This window comes from Anabas testudineus, chromosome 13 (genome assembly GCF_900324465.2).
Source record: "Anabas testudineus chromosome 13, fAnaTes1.2, whole genome shotgun sequence".
Classification (NCBI taxonomy): domain Eukaryota; kingdom Metazoa; phylum Chordata; class Actinopteri; order Anabantiformes; family Anabantidae; genus Anabas; species Anabas testudineus.
This window is the reverse complement of record NC_046622.1, coordinates 6,910,679-6,932,979: the sequence shown is the minus strand read 5'-3', so window position 1 is coordinate 6,932,979 and position 22,301 is coordinate 6,910,679. Positions and strand designations below refer to the sequence as shown.

Below are 22,301 nucleotides of genomic sequence, written 5' to 3'. Positions count from 1 at the left end.
AAACTAAGAACAGCTGGCAAGGTACCAGGCAATGGCATGGTAATGTCTTGTATGGTAACACCTGGGACTAATAGAGCCTACTGTGAATTTTATAAGGGACTACGCTCTGACCTGAAGTTCACAATACGTTAAAAGTGTTGTTATTGGTCCCTCAAGACATTGACTCTCAGCCAGTTCTAAATTGTTTCCCGATATCAAAGAGCTTTGCACAGAGCTTCACATTCATAATAAATGAGGCTGACCTATGTGAAGGCAGTGGATTAGAGAGGCATGCTAAAACTCTTGCACTTACACTTTGCTAGCCAATGCTTGGCAGGCAGACACACACAGAGGAGACAGGTCTTTGGTTCTTCTGCATCGACATGAAAGGCTGAGCATGACTTCAGAGAGCACATCAGCACTCATATCCTGCCTGTCCGCTGACAGCTACTATTGCGTTTGTCACAGATCACAAAGGACGGCAACTTCAGAGAGCTGCTCTATTTGTCAGGTTATGGAAATAAAGATGGGGAGAAAGTGAGGGAATTGAAGGTTGCCATGCTGTCATCACTGATTGGATACAGAATGAATGGGTGCTGCTTTAATACTGTATTTTATCTTCTCTGAAAGCAGTCGTCCCTGAATGTGTAGAAAAAACTGTTCACTGTACTGATGGGTGTGTAGATGGGTGATATGGGAACAAAGTAAAGCTTAACCGAGACCTGTGGAGTCAGGGAGGGTAATATTGCTGAAAGAACAAAGATTTGAGAGATAACATATCACCCAACACAGACAGTACAATGCACGCTCCTGGTCCATGTTTCTATGGGGAAAATATAAAAGGTGCACAGCCAGTGATTAAGGTAAAGGACGTGTACGACCTTGATATCTTGTTCAGCTTCCAACTGATGCTGTTACATGATGTCTCCTCTTTTCTCTGTGTACAGGTGTTGTGTACAGGTGTACTTGAATGTACGATTATTCACTGAGAAAATCCTACTTAGTGAGAGTCACAGCATGTATTGTAGGTAAATATCCACCAGTGGATTACATAAGTAAAGCAGTTTGTGTGTATTTATAGGTACAGTTGGTCCCACTCATCCTAATTCCATAAAAGATGACACACACAAGCTGAAGACAGTATTAAGTCTGTCTGAGCAGGATATATTCCTGACAATCTCTCCATACTTTAATGAGAAACAACACCCTCAGTTAACTTTACTTTTAACAGGTCATGAGGGTGTACTAGCTTTAGAACAAAGTAGTTGCTTACTGATTGTCTTTATGTTCATAGGCCTCAGAGGGTGGAGACAAGGTTCCTGTGTTCTCCTTATTGAGGTGGAGATGGAGTGGTCTGCGTCTGAATACAGTGTACACTGACAGCTTTACCATGAGAGAGATGGAGAGCTCTAATCTCTGTTCATCCTTTGCTCTCATTACTGGGCTGTTGCACTGGCCTTGAGTCCCCCCCTCTGGAAACCAATTTCCTTGACAGTGTCACCCCAACATATATTACCCAAGAGATCACCACAGCATCAGCATGTCAAGTCTCCATGACACTCACTTATGTGCATCAGTCCTAGTGTGCTGGTAATCATGAAACTGGAAGCAAAGTTAGCTGTTGTGTATTATCCCCAGGACAGTAGAATCACTCATTTCCTACCAGTGCAGCAATAGAGAGAGATCCCCGACCACATCTGGAGGAGCAATTCACATGAGATATAATTAGTAATAACCATGCACTAATGTCCTACCTGCAGCTTCTCTCCAATCCTCTGTGCTGCTTAGGCCAGTAGAATTGTTTTGTTCCTCATCAAATCACTTTTCATCTCCTGGCTCACACAGCTTAGCTTAGCATCGTCCCAGAAATTGGCTCTATTAGCCGTTCTTGTCAAGAGAGCAAGTGGACTAATGTGGCAGAAAGACACTGGAGTCTGGATAAGATTTGAAAAGGGAGTTAGCACGAGAGGGCAGGGGTTGGAAGCACAAAGACTATGAGGTGAGAAATAAATTAGAATATTCAGATACACGTTTCTAGTGTCCTCAGGATAATTGGGAAGAAGATTGGATAGGGTTTTGCCAAGTGTTAATAATCAGCTGCTCTTGCCCCATCAAACACATTTAATATCTCAGTGAAAGGATAATAAGTGTTTTCTTAGGATGTAAATGGGTCACATTATTCAACATCGCAAAGGAGAGAGAGGAAAATGCTCCTCCTGACTTTACAAGAGCTAGTAGTTCACATGCAGTAGTTTGTAATATTGACTTGAAATTAAAAATACTACAGAGCTATCTAATAAATCTGTGGCATCTTTGTTTTCCTTCACTGTGTTGCTGGAATAATTATTTGCAGTTCCATGAACCTAGTGTGCTCAAAAATAGATTCTGGTGATCTGCTCTGAAATCAAAGCACTTTGTTGTACAAGTGCTCAGAAGTAGCACATTTTTCATATGGCAACAAGGATGTCAATACACAGTTCCAGGAACAGTGTCGGGTACATTGGGGTCATTTTGGCATAGCGGCCTGATTAAGTATGGCATCACAAATGCATTTTTTATGTTAATTATAGCTTTGATCAATTTGCTCAACAAAATTTACAGTCTTGCAAATTATTTTAAGACATTCGTATTTACAAGAAGCCAAATATGTGCACATCAACTTATCCAGCTTTGCCCCTAGAAGAACCTTAGTGCCTGAAAATGCAGTTGCCTGAAAGTCTTGTATGGCGTTTCTGCCCAGCAACTTTTTACATCAATATCGTGCTATTTTGGAACACTGGTATGCAGTTTTTCATAATACGTCTATGGCCAAATACCCTGTCCTAGCAAGGCAGCAAACCAATGTGGACAATATAATATTAGCTTAGTGGTATTATTTGCCAAGCACAATAAAATATTTCTCTTGGACAACGCTAACTAGGACTAATATTATTTAATGTTAGCGGTATAACAGATGTAGCTGCACAGTTGTCTGGTTATGCTGGAGAGCTTACAGAAAGCACGTTTCAGGCCACTGTTGAGTTTTTGTGTGGGCCACTAGAACTCTGGCTGCACTCTGCCACTCTGAGAGGTAAATCCATCTTAATTATATGTCACCGATTTGAAAACATGTGTAGTAACAATTCAGTCCTGACCATTTGTGTTGCTGCTTGTGTTTTACAGGACCGTTAAAAACTATTATATTATCTACTATAACTAACTCGTTAACATTGAAGCAAATGCTGTTATAATAATTTGTTGCATATGCAGATGGGATTAGAGCTAAATCCCATGTGAATCCCAGCTGTTTTAAAATGACTTCATTTCTGACAAAGCATTATACTGTACAAACAAGTCCAACATTTGCCTTTGCTCTTAGATCAATTACCCACTTTTATAACACATAATGAGTGCTTCTCCACTTCTCTGACAGCCACATGCACTCCTCCCAGTAGAAATTACTCTAATAACTGTCAGCCATGACTGACGGTTTGATGATCTTTCGAATCCGTGTTGGTTTTATTAGTAGTTATGTGATTCATTCATTGTCATGTTTCACACAAAGTTCAGCTAAAGCCACTACTAGGCCTGTTTCTCTGAGGCTCCATGTGAGCTGTAGGAGAAAGACTCAGCAGTGTGGCTGTGTCTCAGCAGGGCTCAGCATCTGTGTGTGAGAGAGGCGAATATCATGAATTGGGGGCTGTAAATCTGAGCAACACCTGCTCCCTGGACTCTGGCGCGTGGTGTGAGGTCAGCAGTGCCAGATATCCCATCAATCATATTTATTGCATTCATCACAGCGCCAGTTTGTTTTGGCAGCTGATCGCACCAGGGAAAGCGAGCGAAAGAATAGGCTTTTTATTTGAGAGACAGGGAATGCTTTTAGCATGAGTAGTGTCTTTGCATTTTTCTGTGCTCTGGGTCTTCAGAGAGAGATCAGTCACTGACGTTGGCGCTAAGGCCCCGTTGTAACCACAACTCCTGCAGAATGATGTTCTAAATACAGTCCTGGAAAGTTTCTGGCAGAAATAATTATTAAGAAAATAATAAAAAATAATAATATCTATGAATTCTCGTCTCTGTGGCACTTTTGCAGTTGAGGTTTGTCTAAAATCTTAAAAGAACTTTTAGCTTTTTTTTTTTATTACATTTATTTTAGTAATAGATAATATACCAAATGATTTATTTTGCCTGCAAAAAGTTGAATGGAGATTTTAGGTGTAGATCCACATTTAAATTGCGGTTTAAGCTGCAGTGTGGTTCTGTTGGTCCAGACTGAAATTTGTGATGGATCCTGATGACTACCACACCCACTATTAACTCAGATTTAGTGCTAATTAGCAAAATGGAGCATGCTAACACATTAAATTAAAATTGTGAACTTAGCATTGTCATTGTCATACGAGTTTGCCACATCACAGAGTCATTTGTATAGATTAATAGTGGAAATCTGATTAATGTGTAACGAGTGCAGTCATGATATGTTTATTAGAAACTTTGAAAGGAGAAAATTTTGCATTAGTAACTAGTATTTGAGAAAAATGTGTTAACACAGCGACTTGATGTGGAATAAAAACAGCAGCTGACAGAGCTGGAGCTAATTTGAACCATTAATGTACCGACAGCTGGTTACTCCAAAATAATATATTATATATAGTTTAAAGAATCTACATTGACAAAAAGTAAGTAGTAACTAAATGTACTTGGCTACTTAACAACATTAACGTTGAAAAGTGGTTTAACTGAGGTTGTTGGCTGCAAAATGTAATTACTTGCTGATTTGTGTTGTTGGTGTGTTCGATCTAATTGATGTAACTGAGCGGTCAGCTGTCACATCTGAAACGTATTTATTGTTTCTTGTTATTCTAGAGAAACTGCCACCATGCTTCTTTCCTTTCTGTGTAGTAGTTCTTATATAAGAAAATATTTATTCACTGAGCAAAATTCCTTAGGATAAAGCCTAACAACTTAAGCACAAACATCTAATGTTTTCTTTTGACCAGAGGTCAGGTTGTTGTTTGAGTTCTGCTCTTGGTCAGTATCTTGCCTTGAATCTCGCTGCCTTGTGATTGGCCGAGGACCAGCAGTGATAAGAACAAAGGGATCTCTTGCTCAGTTACCCTGAGCTCCACTGTCAGTCATTAAAGCTCCCGTCTCCCAAACCAATTAAGCCAATTAAGCATGAAACACGATCCAGCTTCCATTGTGCGTCTCTGTGATCTAAAGAGTGAAGCATAGGTCACTCAAGAAGCTGCATTTACTGACAAGGACGACGGTCAGAGAACACAATTAGACTTAGATATTGCCTAATTGTGTCCAAGTCGTCTCTTCCTGTTTTTCCAGAGCGGTCATGCATGGGAATTCACAAATTGCACACTGTAGTGTTGACTACTTGTCACTAACATAATAAACTTCACATCTTTCCATAAAGATCTTGAGAGTCTGAACAGAATGAACTAATAAATGTTTTTCTGACAACAGAAGTTCAAAACATACAAGCTAACTTCCTGAATGTCTGTTGCCGCAAATATTCTAGCAACTAACTGTATTTTGATGTTTCTGCCAGGATGTTATGTGAGAGTTGGGTTATTTTAATCAGCCTCCACAGGCCATGTTGAGGCTGATGCTAAACAGATGCTAATGTGAGGCCCATTAAAAGACACGGGGAAAAAGGAATTCTGTGTGCGCAGGCAAGCGGAAAAGCAACAGCCTGTTTATCGCCTCATCCTGCTTTGTGCTCCGAACCTTGTCGCGGCATCCTGTGAAGACCCCCCCCCTCCTCTCCACTTCTTTCTTTCTCCTCAGTGTCTGCCCCCAACCCTCATCCCCCTCATCGCCTCCCCTAAAAACCCCTTGCCTCGCATTTATTGCAGCAGTGTCATGCATGGGGGCATTCCCTGAACAGAAACAGATTTGTTTAGTTCGCCATCATTTTCTTTCCCCTGGACCACTGTCTTCTTTTTATCGTGTCTGAAAGCTGAACAGAGAGGCTTCAGAGAGAGGAGGAATGCTCTCCCTCTCCTGTTTGTGTTTCCTTACACTCTGTTTTGCATCTCACTTGCTTTGTATCGCCTGTCGCTTCCTCCGCTCTCTCTGGCATACTCTCAATATAATAGTGACAAGAGCGGTTTTTATTGTTGTCCAGTTTTTAAAAGATTTTTTGGCTTCTTTCTGATTTTCATCTGAGTGGGTTAACTGTATTTATTCTGGGATGGAGCCCAGAGTGCTACATTCTTGGACTCTCTTGTAGAGAACAGTTCACAGTGGACGGACAGAACGAGGAAATGGCCTGACAATCATGATGCTCTCTGTTGTAGACGGTCCAGAAATATGACAAGACTGCACTTAGTGCTTCACTTTCAGTCTCTGCTGACATGTATTAAGGTTTTAATATGGTTGATTGTAGTCTAGCTGGCTGTGTTTAGAATTGAACTCGCAGTTGTTTCACCCTTGTCTGTATTTAAGGCTTTTGTCCAAGTACTCATGTGCAGCACAGTTTGACACATATTAATTTGAACTGTGTTATTCAAACTTTTCAACTGTCCTCACATAATTCACAAGCCAACTTTTCACAACCTAGCTTTTCAAAATGCACATAAATCAGTTTGTTTGGAAAGTCTGCAGTTTGAAAAGCTACAGGAAGTCATGTCGAGTCAAAAAACATGCCAGATGTGACATAGTATGTTCCCCCTGGAGCTGCACCACTCCCCCAGCATCCAATCAGAAATGATTAGTTGCCGCTTTTAGCAGTGACACAGTAATACCAATGTGATCTCGCCTCGTCTGGGCTTCAGGTCATCTCTGCACTCCTCCTTCTCTTACTTCTCGTCTCCCACCCCTTCCTTTCAGTTTTCATGTTCCCCGTGTTAGCAATCTGTCATTCCACCTGGAAATCACGTCATTGTCAAGAGTGCAATGACAGCGAGGGGCGAGTTCTCCACCTTGTGAGCAGACTTCGTTTAACGTGATGCGTCCTGCAGATTCAAGCAACAACAAATGTCAATCATGCAACAGTTAGTTCCTATGGGAACTTTAAATGCAAAGTGTTGTTAAAGATTGCATAAATGTTAGCTCTGCAGAGTAAACACTATTCCATATGTTTACCCTTCTCTGTTTTAAACCTTTAGTCCTCCGTGAAGCAGGAGAAAGTTACCCTGCAGCTGTTGTTTGGTTGTCTTGCTAAAAAAAAACAAAAAAAAAACAATCAGTCAAAAGTAGTCTTTTACTCGTGGTATTTGTGTTTATCTTTTCAAAACACCTTGGAGAAGTGCTTTCCATTCCCAGTTCACAATGGCTACAGATGCGAATTGCTGTCTTATAAAAAGAACAGTAGCACAATGAATAAGTAAAAGGATGGCTCCTCAAGGACAGGACACCAGCGATAAAAGGCTGGACTGAATGAGAGGCCAGTGAAGGATGGGTACAATCCAACTGTGTGTGTGTGAAGGGAGCTCAGACAAACTGCACACATGACTCCCACACTCTGTCCAAGGTGACTCTAGTTGCTAAATAAGTTTCTGTTTATTTCCCATCATATTCAGGCTGTAAAACGTCGGCCTGTGGGGTGGATAATCTCAAAATACAGGAAAGGGAGGATGGAAACATGCTCTTACTTTTCTGTCTGTTGAGAAAGAGTGTTGTGTTTGCCTCTCAACAGGGAGTATCTTTTTGAGGGGGAAAGGTTTTGTTTTATGCCATCTTGTTTGGTGTGCTAGTGAGACGGGACTGAAAGCCATTAAATAGTCTTAGTCAGGGAAAAGGGAATGTGGGCTCCTTCGCCTTACCCCGCCTATGTGTCACCCCATCACCTCTATGGTGAGGGAGCCTCGGTTTTGTGAGAAGTCCAACACATCTGAAAAGAGGCTCAGCGTGTAGCCTACAGGATCCCCCGTCCTGCTGCACACATAGAAACATCATAAGAAAAGACTGGACGTCCACAAACTCTGTTTGAATTTTTAGAAAAAGAATTATCAGATAGAAAAAGGCCGGGAAGATGAGAGACAGCCTTTCCATTGAATGACGGAGAAGGGAGTGAATTTCACCAAGCACATTGTATATAGAGTTGCCCTCATTAAGCTCCCATCGCACTCTGAGGGAAACCTTGTCACTGGATTTAGGAGACTAGCCAAGACTGCAGGGGTTTATGTGTTTGGCAGATCTCAAGGGTAGCAGCATGAAGGAGTCTCGGTGGGAAGTGCAGCAATGTTTGCAATGTGTTTTTGACAATTTTCAAGAAGACCACTGGATTGAATTTTTATCATTTGCCACTTTTCGAGGAACACCTGTGATGCAATTAGGGCAACAGTGAGTTACTGACTCTGATATATTTGTGGAGATAGATCAGTCTGCAGCCACTTAACTAGCAAAAAAGGTGCATCACATATGTCACCATGCAAATCATGTGTTTGCTGATGGTGCTGGTTGCCATGCTGGTCATGCTGGGAGTTCCTAAAGATCACAAGGGTCCGCACGAAGCCCATCGTGTCACTGGGTCACAAAAGTCTCACTGGTGCAAACGGCTGCCTAATAAGTTTGGACTTCAGCAAAGCCACCAGCCTTTGAGGCACTCCCACAGCAAACCGCACAAATGTAACCAGGTGTTTCACAGTAAGTACACTTGTGCTATTTTCCATTACTATCATCCAAAAAATGAACTAATGACTCATTCAGGCTTCTCATTGGCAGTTGTTGAAGCATTAAAGCTTTGGAGTGTTTTTATCCTTTTGTATCTTTTATATTGCTAGAAGTGGTTAAGTGCAGAACAATTTGACTGTGGTATTAAATACTCTTCCATCTCTGCTGACGTCACACTCCCACCAATGTATCTGTCTTTTCTTCACAGTTTGTTACTCTTGTTTCTCTCTTTTTGCACTTAATGCTGGAAAAAACAGAGAAGAGAGAACAGTTACATGATAAAAGTTCTCTGTATGTCGTTTTATTCTTTGCTGTGCCACATCAAACATTTAAAATGTTCACATCCTCTTGTATTAATCAGCCCTTCCAGACAGCCTCCAATCATGGTGGGTCTAAGTGAGGACTTTGCTGATAATTGCTTCTATGTTACTGTTGCCTGCTGCTGCTGGCTAGAGGAAATTGTACTGTTCAGCTGAACAGCCACTTTACAGAAAGCTTTCAGGAAAACAGGGCACAAGAGGGCTGAGTGGGAATGGAGTGTGTGAAACTGGAATATAATGCACAATAAAACCATGTTTGGAGGTAAAAGACAGATTTGTTAGGAGATGCCTGCTGGGTCGCATTCATCATCACACGCACTCAGGCAAGGGGTTCAGTCTGATAAACAGGAACATAGACGGGTTGTTATTTAATGTACATGCAGTCCTGATGAAGAGGGTGTTCTGGGAAGAGTTGTTACCGTGTTAATACGCTCTAGTGAATAGTCCTCGCACCCAATAAAAAGTAATTAAAGAAAGTCATGGTCATGAACTTAAGAAGACTATTAAGAGTATTAATCCTTCCTTTGTCAACTACTCACTTTGGGAGTGAGACATAACGTGTGGGGCTGTCTAATTTCTGCATCCTCTTTCAGCACAAGTTAAATATAGCTTCTTCATTTAAGTATGAAAAAAGGACCAGCGTGATTTGTCTCCATGTTGTTTCCCAGCCTGCAGTATTAAATGTCTGATTAAAGATCCTCATCAGCTGTGGGCGTCTGCTCTGAGAGGTATCTGATCCATGAAGCTGTTTGCGAACCCCTGGGCTCGATGACTGTTTTACTACCCACTATAGGTGAAATATGCTCAGTATTTATTGGGAACAGATTCCTTTAGACCAGGTCAGACAACCTCCACAGGGGGGCGCTGCTCGGTAACAAATGTTCAGTGGAGCTTTGAGATGATCTGAGCTGAGAGGGAAACGGGAAAGTCTTCTGCAGCTCCTCTTTCTTTCTTTTGTTTTCATGTTTTCCTGCACAGTTTTGATCATTTAATGGAAGATAGCTTGCACGGTTATGAATTATGCATTCCAGGTCTCTGTCTAAAGTTTGTTGTTCTTCAGAGGGGGTACAGAAATAGCAGCCTATCACACCATCATGGAGGCATCCAACCTAAAATAACAATATTTACAATAATAATAATACATTTTAAATAACAGCAAATAAAGATGAATAACACATTGTCACGATGAGTATGTTTGCAGCACTGAGACAACAAGTGAGAAACAAGGACATTTATCCAAATTCAAATGAAGCACATGTAATCATGAATAGTGTCCTGCAGCGAGGTCACTTTTTCTTTTTTAATAATATCACAAAGGCCTGGGAGCCATTAGCAAACCTTATGCATGAAGCTCTTAGTCTAACATATTTAATAATTAAGGTTTTACACGTTGCCCGTGTGCAGGAGTCCACATCATGTTTTAGTTTTTCATATAGCTCAGTTAGTTTCTAATACTGAAATTTGAAAAGACTATGAAACCACAGGAGACAAAACAAAACCTCAAAGTATGTTAGAACCATTAAATAATAACTATTGGGTTCCAGGTTCATGCTGTTAAGACCGTTTAGGAACAGGTTACATTTCTTTTACCCAGGAACCACAGAAAGAAATAAAACAACACGTCCAAATAGTTTAATAAGGTTTCTTTTATTATCGGACACAGTTAACATCCAGTAGCCTGGCTGTGCGCTCTGACTGTGCGCTGCTCAGTGGGATCCAGGCGGGAAGAGGTTAAATTTCCTCTCTGGGAAACATTGTCGGCTCCATGGAGGGGGTAGAAAGGCGCATACCAAGTGAAGAGCCATTCCGCTTTTCTTGAATGAAATGCTGTGAATATGAATCCGTGTTCGCCTCCTCTCGCCTGAGGTTCGGGGTCTGCGACGCACACGACGCTCGCTGGGAGCCGCAGCTCAGGAGAAAACGGGACAGAAGTGATGGCAAAGTTGCACTGATCGTGTGCGCGGATCTGGCGGATGAGGGAGGACAGGACCAACTCGCAAAGTTTCCGATCTCAAGTGACAGATTGAAAACTGGACTGAAATAATGTGACTGCAAAGGGACGGAGCCTTCAGCCTGGACCACAGCCTCGTTCCTGCTCGTTTGGACTGAGAAGTTTGCAGTGGATTTATTCATTCTCCTCTTTTTCCTTTTGCACAAAAGAACTAAATGCTTTGAATGAGACCGTCTGGCCGGACACTGAGCGCACGGCAGCCACGGGATGATCCGCAGCAGAGACGCAGCTTATTCTCCCACAGTCTTAACACATGCTATCATTCAGTCCAGCTGAACTACTGAAAGTAAACGTGTTGAACTTTGGGGCTGTTTGGAGCCGTTTTGTTTCCTTTCTTCCACCTCGCAGCCCTTCTCTTCTACTTCTTCTTCTTGAAGCCAAAGCGAGCTCCCAGTGACATTTGGCTTTTTCTCAACCTGGGTGTTAAGTTTTCCGAACTCTGGATTTTTGAGGTTTTGTTTTACACTTTGTCATGAAGGAATGGATGCCTAAGTTGTGTTTGGTATAATTTGGATTACACAAGAGCATTTCTCATAGGAGAGACGTTGAATGATGTCTCCAACTTCTATTGGATTTGTATTTCTCTTTGGATTTCTCCATGTGTGCTCAGGTAAGTCGGTGATCACTGTCCACAGTTCAATCTCAGACTTTTCACAAGTTTATTTTGGATTAAAGGAGAACAGTTTATCTCTGTAATTATGAGTGGAGCTACAATAGGACTATACAGGCAAAACAGCGTGGCTTAGTTTAAAATCATTTATTGAAGGATCTCAATGGTTGCTGCAGGGCAAATGCAGATCCAGATCCTACCAGAGATTTAAGAAAACCCATTTTGAACATCAGGCTTCTCTGGGAACACTGAGGGCATTTGAGGCCTTGCTTCTGATGTGGATTTTCAGCGTCACGCTTTCAGACGAGGAAGCCAAAACTTCTCTCTTGAATAGGAAAGTCAGCTCTCAGGGTAAAGACGCTGTCTAACTTTCTTAAGAGCTGAGCACACATAAAGTGTTGAAGCCATGCGGAATCAGCGGAGAGAGCAGCAGTCATCGGTCAAACAGACAGCACCGGCCCCTGAGGAGCCCATGTCTCCATATATGTTGTGAATCTTATGAGTCCATTATTGATGACTGCAACTTTTAGTTTTTTTTTTATACGTTTTAAAATGAAAATCTTACAACATAGATTTTTAATATTCACTTTTGCTTTTAACTTGCATTCATTCAGTTTCTGTGGAGCTGCTGATGCTTGGTTTCACTTATCTTTGTCTCTTCATGCTGCCTTTATACTTCCTTATTATCTTCCACATTATTCTCCCTCACTCGTCACATGGATGTTTCTATAGAGTTCTTGGACCATGATAGCTGTGGTTTTCCAGGTCAGTTGCTTTTGAGTTATGAGGAAGCAAATGCCTGCCTCCCCATTATAAGACATTATGAAAAGTGTGTCCTGAATGGAACGAAGTGGGACAGTTTAAACAAAGAAAAACTTGTGTTAAACCCGTAAAATTAGAGCAGTATAGGGCAAAAAAAAGGCTTTGTTAAACTTTATGAAGTGATTTATTTAATACTCATAACAGCAGTGACATCCAGGCCTTCTACCACTGTTTATCCTACCTCCAACACACCTATATAATTACCAAAGTAATAGTCAGCATAATTGTTTTCAAGTTTAAACCTGAATAGGCATTATGGTCTTACCTGGCCAATTTTGTAGTCTGCTTCCAGATGTCGCTAAAAGTGCTGCCTGTGTGCATGATTTCAGTCGTTGTCGAACTGAAATGACTGTACCCAGTGCAGTTAGTAAGACATCTTAAAACACTCTCAATAAAATAGCAGCCTTCTATTTCAGGTCTTAATTTGATGTCTGGTGGACACATTCATCCAGTGTCTTTCTGCCGAATTTCATCATCCATTTTCAAATTATATTCATGCTTCCTGATTGGCTGTCTGAACCGAGAGGGGTTTTTTTCTGTCAAAGGGCAGAGATGTGGTCTTATGGGGAAGCCTTTGAAATCCCAGTAGTTTGAGGAAACACTGTAACACCTAAACAGGACTTAGGGTCAAAAGTGAGCGTTAAGAACTAGTCGGCCCTTACCTCTGCTCCACCCTCTGCCGAATCCTGAGCTGGTGCCAGGCCAGTAATGATCCCGTCCTGTAAGAAAGACTGACAGACACCAGGGTTTCCAATTACGCCTAGCTGTGGCGATGTCTGGGGGAAAAAAATTCTGAGGAGAGGCATGAGAATAGGGCCCGAGATAGACTGGACAGCAGATACTCAGAGGATTGCTCTTGGATTAGACCCTAGTGTCAGGAAAATTGGATTACTTGCCACTTGCCAGGATAGAAGATTTCGAGGTTACTGCTAATTGGAGGGTTAACTACGTCTTTCTAGAGTAGGGAAAGTATCAACTCTCTTATGTTAATAATCTAATGTTGTTTAGTAACATCGCTGTGGATTATGTTTACACTGCCGACCGGGTAGTAAGAAAGACTTCTATACCATTTGTATCTGTAAAATAAACATAGAGATAAGATGACCTTTGCTCTGTCAAACCTGTACTGACCTGCTTAATACTGCCGTGCTCTGTCTGAAGGTTGTAATTGACACCTCCATCTTTCATGTCCCGCCCTGTTATCAGGTGATCTGTCCTCCTGCTGTACACTAAATGGTTGTTATCTCTCCTCCAAGTGTTCGTCAGACCTTGTACACACCTCAGAGGTACAATTCAGATGAGGGCAAAAGGTGGCTCCTCTTCTCACACTTAATATGACACTCTAGATTAGTGTGAGGAGATAAGAGCTGTTAGGATACATATTAAAACACTGTTTGAAGGCAAATCTCTGTTTTTAAAAAGCACAACCATGTTGCTTAAACTCATTGGGTGATTATATTTCCAAACAAGCATAGCAGTGTGAGTAGGTACAAGTGATGACAAAAATATGGGCAGCGGGAGTGGTGCCCTGGTAATCAGCCCCAGTCCCAGCAGCACCTAGCCGCAGAGGTCTTGACAAATTGACTCGTAAGTGCTGATAAATTGCAGAGGCCTTCCACCTCCTACATCATGATGATATGACAGGACACAGCAGGCTCCAGAGCCAGTTAATGACCAGAGACCACAGGTGAGACCCATCTCTGTCTCCTGTCGTCTGACTATCTACTATGGTCTGAAAACAAGCTCATTAAAAACAAACTCTCACACAGATCCTACTTTTTTATCAGTGTTATGAAATAGGCTCCTGGTTTTCCAAATAGCACAAAAATGTTGTTTTTTTAATTTAACCTTCTGAACCCATGTCTGGTGAAGTGTTGAGAAACGTAATGGAAAATGTCAAACGTCGGCTGTGTCGCCTTTTTACTTCAGTTGAAAATTCTCACACCTGTGTGAGGTGACGTTTTCCATAGGGTTATAGCTCTATAACTTGCATTAATACACATTAATCTGATCCTAATCCAAATCAAGCAGGCTTTTACGCCCTAAGTTGCAGGATTAGGCCGACTTTGGCTTAGTGAAACCATGTGGAGGAATGTGGGAAGGCAGCTGTGTCCTCTTCCTGTTCACAAGAGCCATGACTAAGTCATTAATGAGTGACTAGATAAACATTTCAGAGCAGTTTGTTTGAGAGCAGATAAATTAGGCTGTGACTCTTAATGATGCCCCCCACCCCACCCCCCACATACACACACACCAGTCTTTCTCTAATGACCTAAAAGCACCGTTTAATTGGATTAATTAACAAATCTATCTGAAGTCAGTAGTTTGCTGTGACTGCAACCTGACTGATACACACTACTGCAAGACGAATCAGAGCATTTAGTTAATTTAATACTAAGGATGTACCCCCGTGTCCGTTGCATCAATCTCTTAATATTTTAAAATTTCTCAGGAATCAAGTGCTGTGTCTCACAAGGTTTCAGTTTAAATGGTGACGTTTGAAGACAGTATTGCTCATTACATCTTAAAAATGTTGTTTTGACTTATTTAGCAGGCATCATGTCTGTCAGTGAAAACTCTAAAAACGCATAAACAGGCAAAGTTAAGCCACCTACTTTAAAGTAGTCAACGTAACCTCGTGTACTAAGCGTTTGAGTCTGGAGTTGCCTGATACTTTAAGGCAGCAGGCATGTCCAGGATATTAGACTCACGTCAGTGTAGTTAATGCGTCTTTTTCTGACAGCTGATGTGGAGGACAAACATTCCCCCATCGCCACTCTGTGTGGAAGTGATAAATGGCGTGTCCTCATACGATGAAAGGTGTTGTCTGGTTTCTGTCTCAGTTCACAAATTGCTTAGATTTCCCACAGCTTTGCTTCTTGTTATAAAAAAAATGTCAAATTACATAACGCTAATCCACATTTGATTCTACATTGCATATGCGTGTTTACTTAATTTGGCATTAGTGTGGATTTGTTTCCCCATGACTCCACTAATATAGATGTGAGTGAGAAGACTGAGAAGTGGGGAGTGTGCTTGTGTATGTGTGGGGTAGTGAAAGGGGGCTTAAGGAATCTCTTCATCCTCTTACCCATCCCCCACTCTTTTTTTTTTTTGTTTTGGCCCAATTTTTTAAGACTTGCCTTTTTTGTGGTTGGTGAGCGTCAAGCCTTTCTTAAATAAAACAGGCCGACACGCAGAAAAAGCCTGTAGGGACGGGGAGGCCGCATTGTGTCGCCTTAACAGGGTGATTGTAAGGCATGGAGGAGGGGAAGAGAATGGTTCACGAGGGACTGAGAGTGTGTGAGGAGAGCAGAGGGGGGTGTGCGCCAACACAAAGGCAACCTCGGGGTGTGGGAGGGGGATGGAGGGGGGGGGAGAACAGAGGACGAACGGGAGGACAGGGTAGTCAAACATACCATGATACACCAGCTTTGGGAATGCTCTCGATCTGGCTCTCTTGCATATTCGCATTGGTCTCTCATGGAAGCAAATGTGCTGATTAAGATGATACTAATGGAAAAATCAGGCAAGGGCACTGGTGTTGTTCTTTCTTTTAAAAGTGCATATCTGGGGAGATGTGATTTAGAGAAGTGCTGAGTAAATACTCCTGGTTAAAATGAAGCCCTCAGTGTGGACTTTAGGGTTTGGTGTAGCCATGAGACTTCCTCGTGTACCAAAATTGTGCGTACTCAGGAACTCCCAGAAGACTTGCCCTGGGCCTGGTGTTTTCTGTGGCGGTGAAGCTGTGCTACAGTGGGGTGCTTTGCCTTGTGCATTTTAAAAAGGCTCAGACCTCCCTCTCTTTCATTTTCTCCGCTGGGGAGACAGAGAGATGGCATTGAGGACAGCCTTTACCCAGTATCCATCTTTTCTTTTTCACTCCCAAGGCTCGGGCCTCCTCCCAGCCTCTGTGACCATTCTATTACCCTCTCATTGCAAGGCCTGGATACACTTTTGAAATGCTAAACCTCTCTTTGGTTATAACTGACAGAGGAAAATGCCATTAGAGAGACTGAGAGGAATAGATTAAATTAGCAGTTAAAAGAGAGGCTGCTAATTAGCTGATAAATATCTTTGGTTCCTCCTCCTCTGAGCTAATCTGTCATAGTTAAGATTCCCTCTGGTGACAAGGTTCATGTTGCATATCAAACATTATTTCCTGTTCATTTTACATTTTGAAACGTCTTTTTTTTTCCAATCCACACAGTGCAACTGATGCATTTGGAGATTCATGTTCAGAATACATTCTCATCCAGAGCTGCGTCAGCAACTCATCTGACTATGACTGATTATGTACTGGTTCCAGGGGGCTAATTCTGTCACACAAAGGAGTGATAAAAGTAGGAGGAGTGCGCTCCACTTAAGAGGAAGTGCTGGAAAACATAATTAATGAGAAGGTGACCTTGAAATTCATTATTATAGGACTGCTTTTGGAGCTGCTCCCACCATTCAGCTGTAACCATGGTGAGGAGGATTCAAATAAATGGGTGAATTTCCAGCGTGTAAATACAGAGTCGTTCGGGGGTTGGGAGATTTGCTCTAATCCTGATCTATCATCAGGCTTACCCACTTTCTGTGAACTGGTGACATTTCCCTTAATTCAGATGTCACCATTGAAATGAACACAAAATTATGAAACTTTGTTTTTCTTCTTCTTTGCCCTAATGTGTGTGGGGCCGCTCTGTAAAACGTGCAAACACTGTTAAACCCTTCTGAATGAATGATTTAGACTTGTACTGAAGTTTCACCTTTAAATACTTTAGAGTTTTGAAGGACTTACAGAGCTGTTTATCTGTCCTCCATGTCACCATTTCCTTCAAATGTACAGTCCTCCTTCCACACGTCTTCTCTCTTCTTATACAATAAAACCTCAACTTCACTGACAATTGTAGTCACCAGTTGAGAGACAGGTTGTTCAAGCTTTAAGTACAAAATTGCTTTTGCATTCAGCTGCATGTCTGTGAGCGAGTCTTAATCGGAAGCTTATTGTTCAAACCATTATGCACACAAGGTTTAGAGCCTCATCCCTATTTCCCTGCATGCATTCTCCCATTTTTGGCTCAGAAGACATAGTTGCAAAATGTCTGATGACGTCTGTCAGGTGTCTGTGATAAATGTTGTACTACTTGACTGTTGTGATTCTTTCTGGCACTGAATCTTGACAGGTGGTGTTTATCCCTTCTCATTTTGTCCTCTAATCATAGCATACTATTCACTCCGGTCTCCACTCTGCTCTCTGCAGCATGCCTTAATGAAAATGATGGACTTGTCATCTTTTTGACATCATGAAGTGGATTTGGCTTCTTCTTCCGGGGTAGACAAAGCCAAAAACAATCAGAGTGTGTTACTTACCCCACAACTTTAATTAATCGGAACCTATGCCTTTACACGATTTTTTAAATTACACCAGGTAAATGCTTAGATTTCTATTTATGGCATATATAGGCTTTACATTTGCACTCATGTTCTGTTGCTTTGCTTTTTGCAGTGTGATGCTGCCGACTGACTGGTAGATTGTAAATAAAAAGCATTGTCAAATAAATTAAATTTTAATGACTAGCCTCCCTGTTGTTCACAGTGGAGAGAAGAAATGTCCTCCGGGTGGTTATTTCCACATAGAAAACACTGGAAAATGCTGTTGGTGATAGGGACATTTCCACTCTTGTATTTGTCATCACAGCTGTCTCTCACAGATCTGACTCCCCTCCCCCCCATTCCGATGTCTGACGGTGTTTCTGTTGTCAAATGTTTGAAACGGACAGATGGAAATTAAGGAACTGGGATGGATTTATGGTCAAGTCAGTTTGAATTATAGCTTGAAAAGAAAACGGCATTTCGTTAGATACACTGTGTACCTGGACAGTTGGTATGTGTTTTGAGGAGAGGACGTGGTAAGTGGGTGCTGGAAAGCAGACAGGCCAGGGAGCAGTTGTCTGCAGAAGGAAATTTCATTTTAATGCCAGACTGGGCACAGTCTCCCCTCTGTGGATGTCTAGAAAAAGGCTTCTTGGCAGACTTTGCCCCTTCATTAATTTTGACCAAATATTTACTGTGCATCACATGGCATGCCTTACATCCCACTTTGATTTTTCCAGGCCAGGTTTTGAACAGTTTGGGGCAATTTGTGTTCCATTTGGTTGGACTCGGGCCATGCCCCACTCAGCAGGCCCATGCTGCCGTCTCTGGGATTTTGCCACATGAAGCACTGGCTCCACCGAGTCTTAACCTACGCTGTGCCTCGGGAAGCCACGTTTCACTTTAATAATACCTCATATCCACAGCTGCAATGTACCTTTTAAACCACTGTTACATATATGCATGCACATACACTGATTGCACACATTGTCACTCCAGCACTATGTGCTCCATTCTTACCCTTTTACCTAAAGGGCACCACGAAGAAATGACAGCTTTCTCCACTCTACCATTGTATTGCTGTGACTGAAATTCCCTTTCATCACCCAGCTGTCTGAGATTTGCCTCAGAGTGTGTTTGGCCGAACATTTAGAATAGCCTACATAAGTGGTTAAGGTCATCAGCTCTGCTTTCAGGGACTGTAATATTACACTGGGTTAGCAGTAGGCCTGTATCAGCCTCTGCCATCAACTAAATAACATTTAAAAAGCATTAGGTGCTTTTTAGCCGTGCCTGCCCCGATTCATTTTGGCATCCCTTCAGAGCTGTTCTTTTTCTTGGCACTGAGCCCAAATGCCATACTCCCTGTGGCTGGGCTGTGCCAGCTGAGTGTGCTGGCCCTTCTTCCTTCTCACTGCTCTCCAGTCACTCTCCTGCCTTCCCACAAATCCCTGTCACTTATCACAGTCCCCTCATGGCAGGTCAGAGGAACAGAAATACTGCAGCCAGTTTGCAGAGTGACCTTGGGAAAGGAAAACCTCTGTTTCACATTGTTATGGACACAAAACTGAGCAGATAGCAGATTATGAATTTGTTTTATTTACATTAAACATGCACTTTTGTTCCCATTCCTCTGAAATCAAGTGATAATATGTGAAATAGAGCCATCATTATCTACTCTTGGCAAAAATATGCGTATAAAACCTGCTTTTAACCATGTAATTGTTTTTTGAAATGCTAAACAAATTGTTTTGCTGAAGTGCAATTCAATAATCTCGTGAGGATTCTGAGTCTAGCAGCTCATTGAAGAAGTCAGCAGTGAGACTTTTGCTGTCCCCTGTTGGGAAATAAATGTGCCAGTATATTCAATTACTCCTGCTTCCCCTGTCCTGCTGTTGCATGCTGTATTGATGCATCTCTGAGATTGCACTGGTCAAACCTCATTAAAACTGGCAATGCTGGAAAATAAAAACAAGAAGTAATTGCCCACTCTTGCTCCCTTGTGCTTCTTTCCCGTAATCCCCTCCTTGCTCCAAACCTCGACTGAGCCGCATACAGGAGCTTCCTGATAGAGAGTCTAAGCCTGGCATCTGGGCTCCATATTAATTACAGCTCTCTTTCTGGGGTCTGTGCTCTGCTGCAGGAATGACATCCTTGACACCGGTGTTGGAGTTCTTTCATGAGAGGTACAGCTGGGTTTTCTTTTTAGGTCACTGCACTGAATATGCAGGGTCAACTTGAGGAGTCTGCGAGTCTGCTCAAAGTCACACACTGACACACACATTGTGGATAGATTGATGGATAGATATTAGACAGACTGACATACACCCATAAAGACAGACTGACTCTTTGCTTGCATCCGCCCTGCTCTGTTCAGCCCATCTGCCTGGTCTCCAGAGCCAATTTGACAGGCAGCTTCCTAACAAGCATTCCAGTCTCTTCCACTACAGATTTCTTCCATGTCTCAGTGAATGGATATAATAAAGCACAGGAACTGCATTTATCCTGCAGGAATGAATTCTGCCCTCATGGCCTTCTACAGACTTTGACAGATTTTATTTGTGTCTAATGACACTCACTGGAGCAGCTTGGCATCAGGAGGCGCTGCAACTCATCCAGAATTGCATCCCCTGGGTTTCTGTTAAAAATTCATTTTATAGTATATTTTCCCCCTTGTTTTGTCTATTCACATTTACTAAACATTGTTATTTCACTGCTAGTCTTTGTGCTGTGTGAAATCATAGCAAATATTTACATTTTGAGAGCAGATCTTAGCACATAGTATGAATAATAGAGTAAATATGAGTTTTTAAAGACAGGTAAAACAAAGACCTCCTTGTGTTGACTTAGGAGGTGTTTCATGAGCCTCAGCACTCCTTTATCATACGTGCGATCATGCCTTGTGTCTTATGAATGTGTCAGGACCATTTGGGGAAACCCTTGAGCAGAAGTGGAAATACTGCTCCTATTGTCTTTACTCCAGATGGGGGCCCCAGAGCAGGATAGACCCCAGCCTCCCAAAGGAGCATTCCCCTGCTCTGTCTAACTCCTCGACTAGCCTACATTGCCAGGGGAGAGCCAAGGATGTGTTTCCCAGCTGACACAGCCAGGAGCTGGGGCTGATGCTCCAGGATTTGAGACCTTTGTTGGCTCCTATCCTGAGATGTATCTGTGATTATGCCAGAGCCCCGAAGCTTTTTTTGTTAAGCCCAGGCCCAAAGCAATAGAAGAAGAGCCACTTGTTTGTTATATCGTCAGCAAATTTTGTCCTTTTGAAAATAAATGAGCAAATGGTGATGTGGCAGAGATGCCACAATAGGCAGACTATTATATTTTTTGTTCTCCTTACTTCCTTATCCTCAGTCAATGTCTTAGCCTGAAAGAGGCTTTGTGTCATGTTTGCGCAACAGTTTGCAGAAGATTTCATAGGAGCTTTGTAACCTTTTGTGAGTTTGTAGACTGAATTTCTTTAACGGCATATACAGACATGATTAAACACACATTTAGTCAGTGGTACTATTTATTTTTTTTGGGGGGGAAACAAATATCTGTTCTCAAGTGCTGCTGTAGTATACACGGAGTAACCAAACCCCATTCTGTTTGGTAAAAGGAGACAAAGAGATGGGGAAAAGAAGAGGCCATAAAGATATCAATCATCCCCCCCTCCATCACCCCACCTCTGGGTCCCCATACACAACCACGCACGGGGCTCTAATCCTGCCTCTTAGGAGTGTAAGCGATAGCCTTGTGTAACATTAAAAACAGGTCTGATCTGATGCAACTGGCAAAGTCATTCAAGTGGTGGATTCCAGGGTGGGATCCTGAAGTTAAAATGGTAAAAGATTTGGTTTCACTTTCTTGTTAATGTCATCTGATCAGCGGGAATACAGTACCTCGCCTTTTCTCTCTGTTGCCGTCTCTCCCTCTTATCGCTGCCCTCTCTCTCTGTTATCTTCTCTGATTCAACAGAAAAGGGTGCCTTTTCTTTTGCTTTCAGTCATTTAATGGTCAGCCCTATCCCGAGCAGGCATGGCTCCAGTCTCCGCCTGGCTACCCCATGGGACACGCCCTTTGCTCTTATCTCTGCCATAAATCCCTCTTAAGTCCCCTAATCACAGATTAATGGGGCTGTAGATAGGGAGTGACCTACTGTGCTTGGCCTTCTTTATCACAAATCCATATTCCATATCTCTGCCATTGCTCAGCTGTACGTCTGATAAGGGGTGTGATGATATGGCACGGGCTCCTGCAACACCTCTAAGTTTTAGTATTCATCTTTATGAGATTCTGTGACCTTGGGCATTTTTATGGGGGAAATTAAACTTTACCACAATATTGTTAATTTAATAACATGCAATTCTGGGGCAGGTTAATTCATAATAAATCTATAATTGAACTGAATGACCCAGCATTGTAAAGTTGTTCTATCGTTCAAGGAAGTAGACACATTATCCTGTCTCCCTTCCTCAAGAGACCACAGTGACAACAGATCTAAATTGCCTCACTGTCCTTCTCTCCTGTGTGTTTGGGGTAAAGGGCAGGTGCTTGGCTCCCTTCCTCTCTCTTGCACGTTGCCAAGATAGGGGCT

General features: G+C 42.2%; 1 protein-coding gene across 3 annotated transcripts in view; it reads left to right on the top strand.

Moving 5' to 3' along the window:
- Positions 1-22,301, top strand: part of robo1 (roundabout, axon guidance receptor, homolog 1 (Drosophila)) — a 186,531-nt gene that overhangs the window by 53,998 nt on the left and 110,232 nt on the right. Inside the window, exon 1 of one of the 3 annotated variants that reach the window (XM_026372838.1) lies at positions 10,664-11,533. The exons of the other annotated variants lie outside the window; for them this stretch is intronic. Within the exon in view, the coding sequence (XP_026228623.1) occupies positions 11,473-11,533 (61 nt within the window). The 5' untranslated portion in view covers positions 10,664-11,472. Of the gene's footprint in view, positions 1-10,663; positions 11,534-22,301 lie in introns of those variants that run through there. 3 annotated transcript variants of the gene reach the window in all.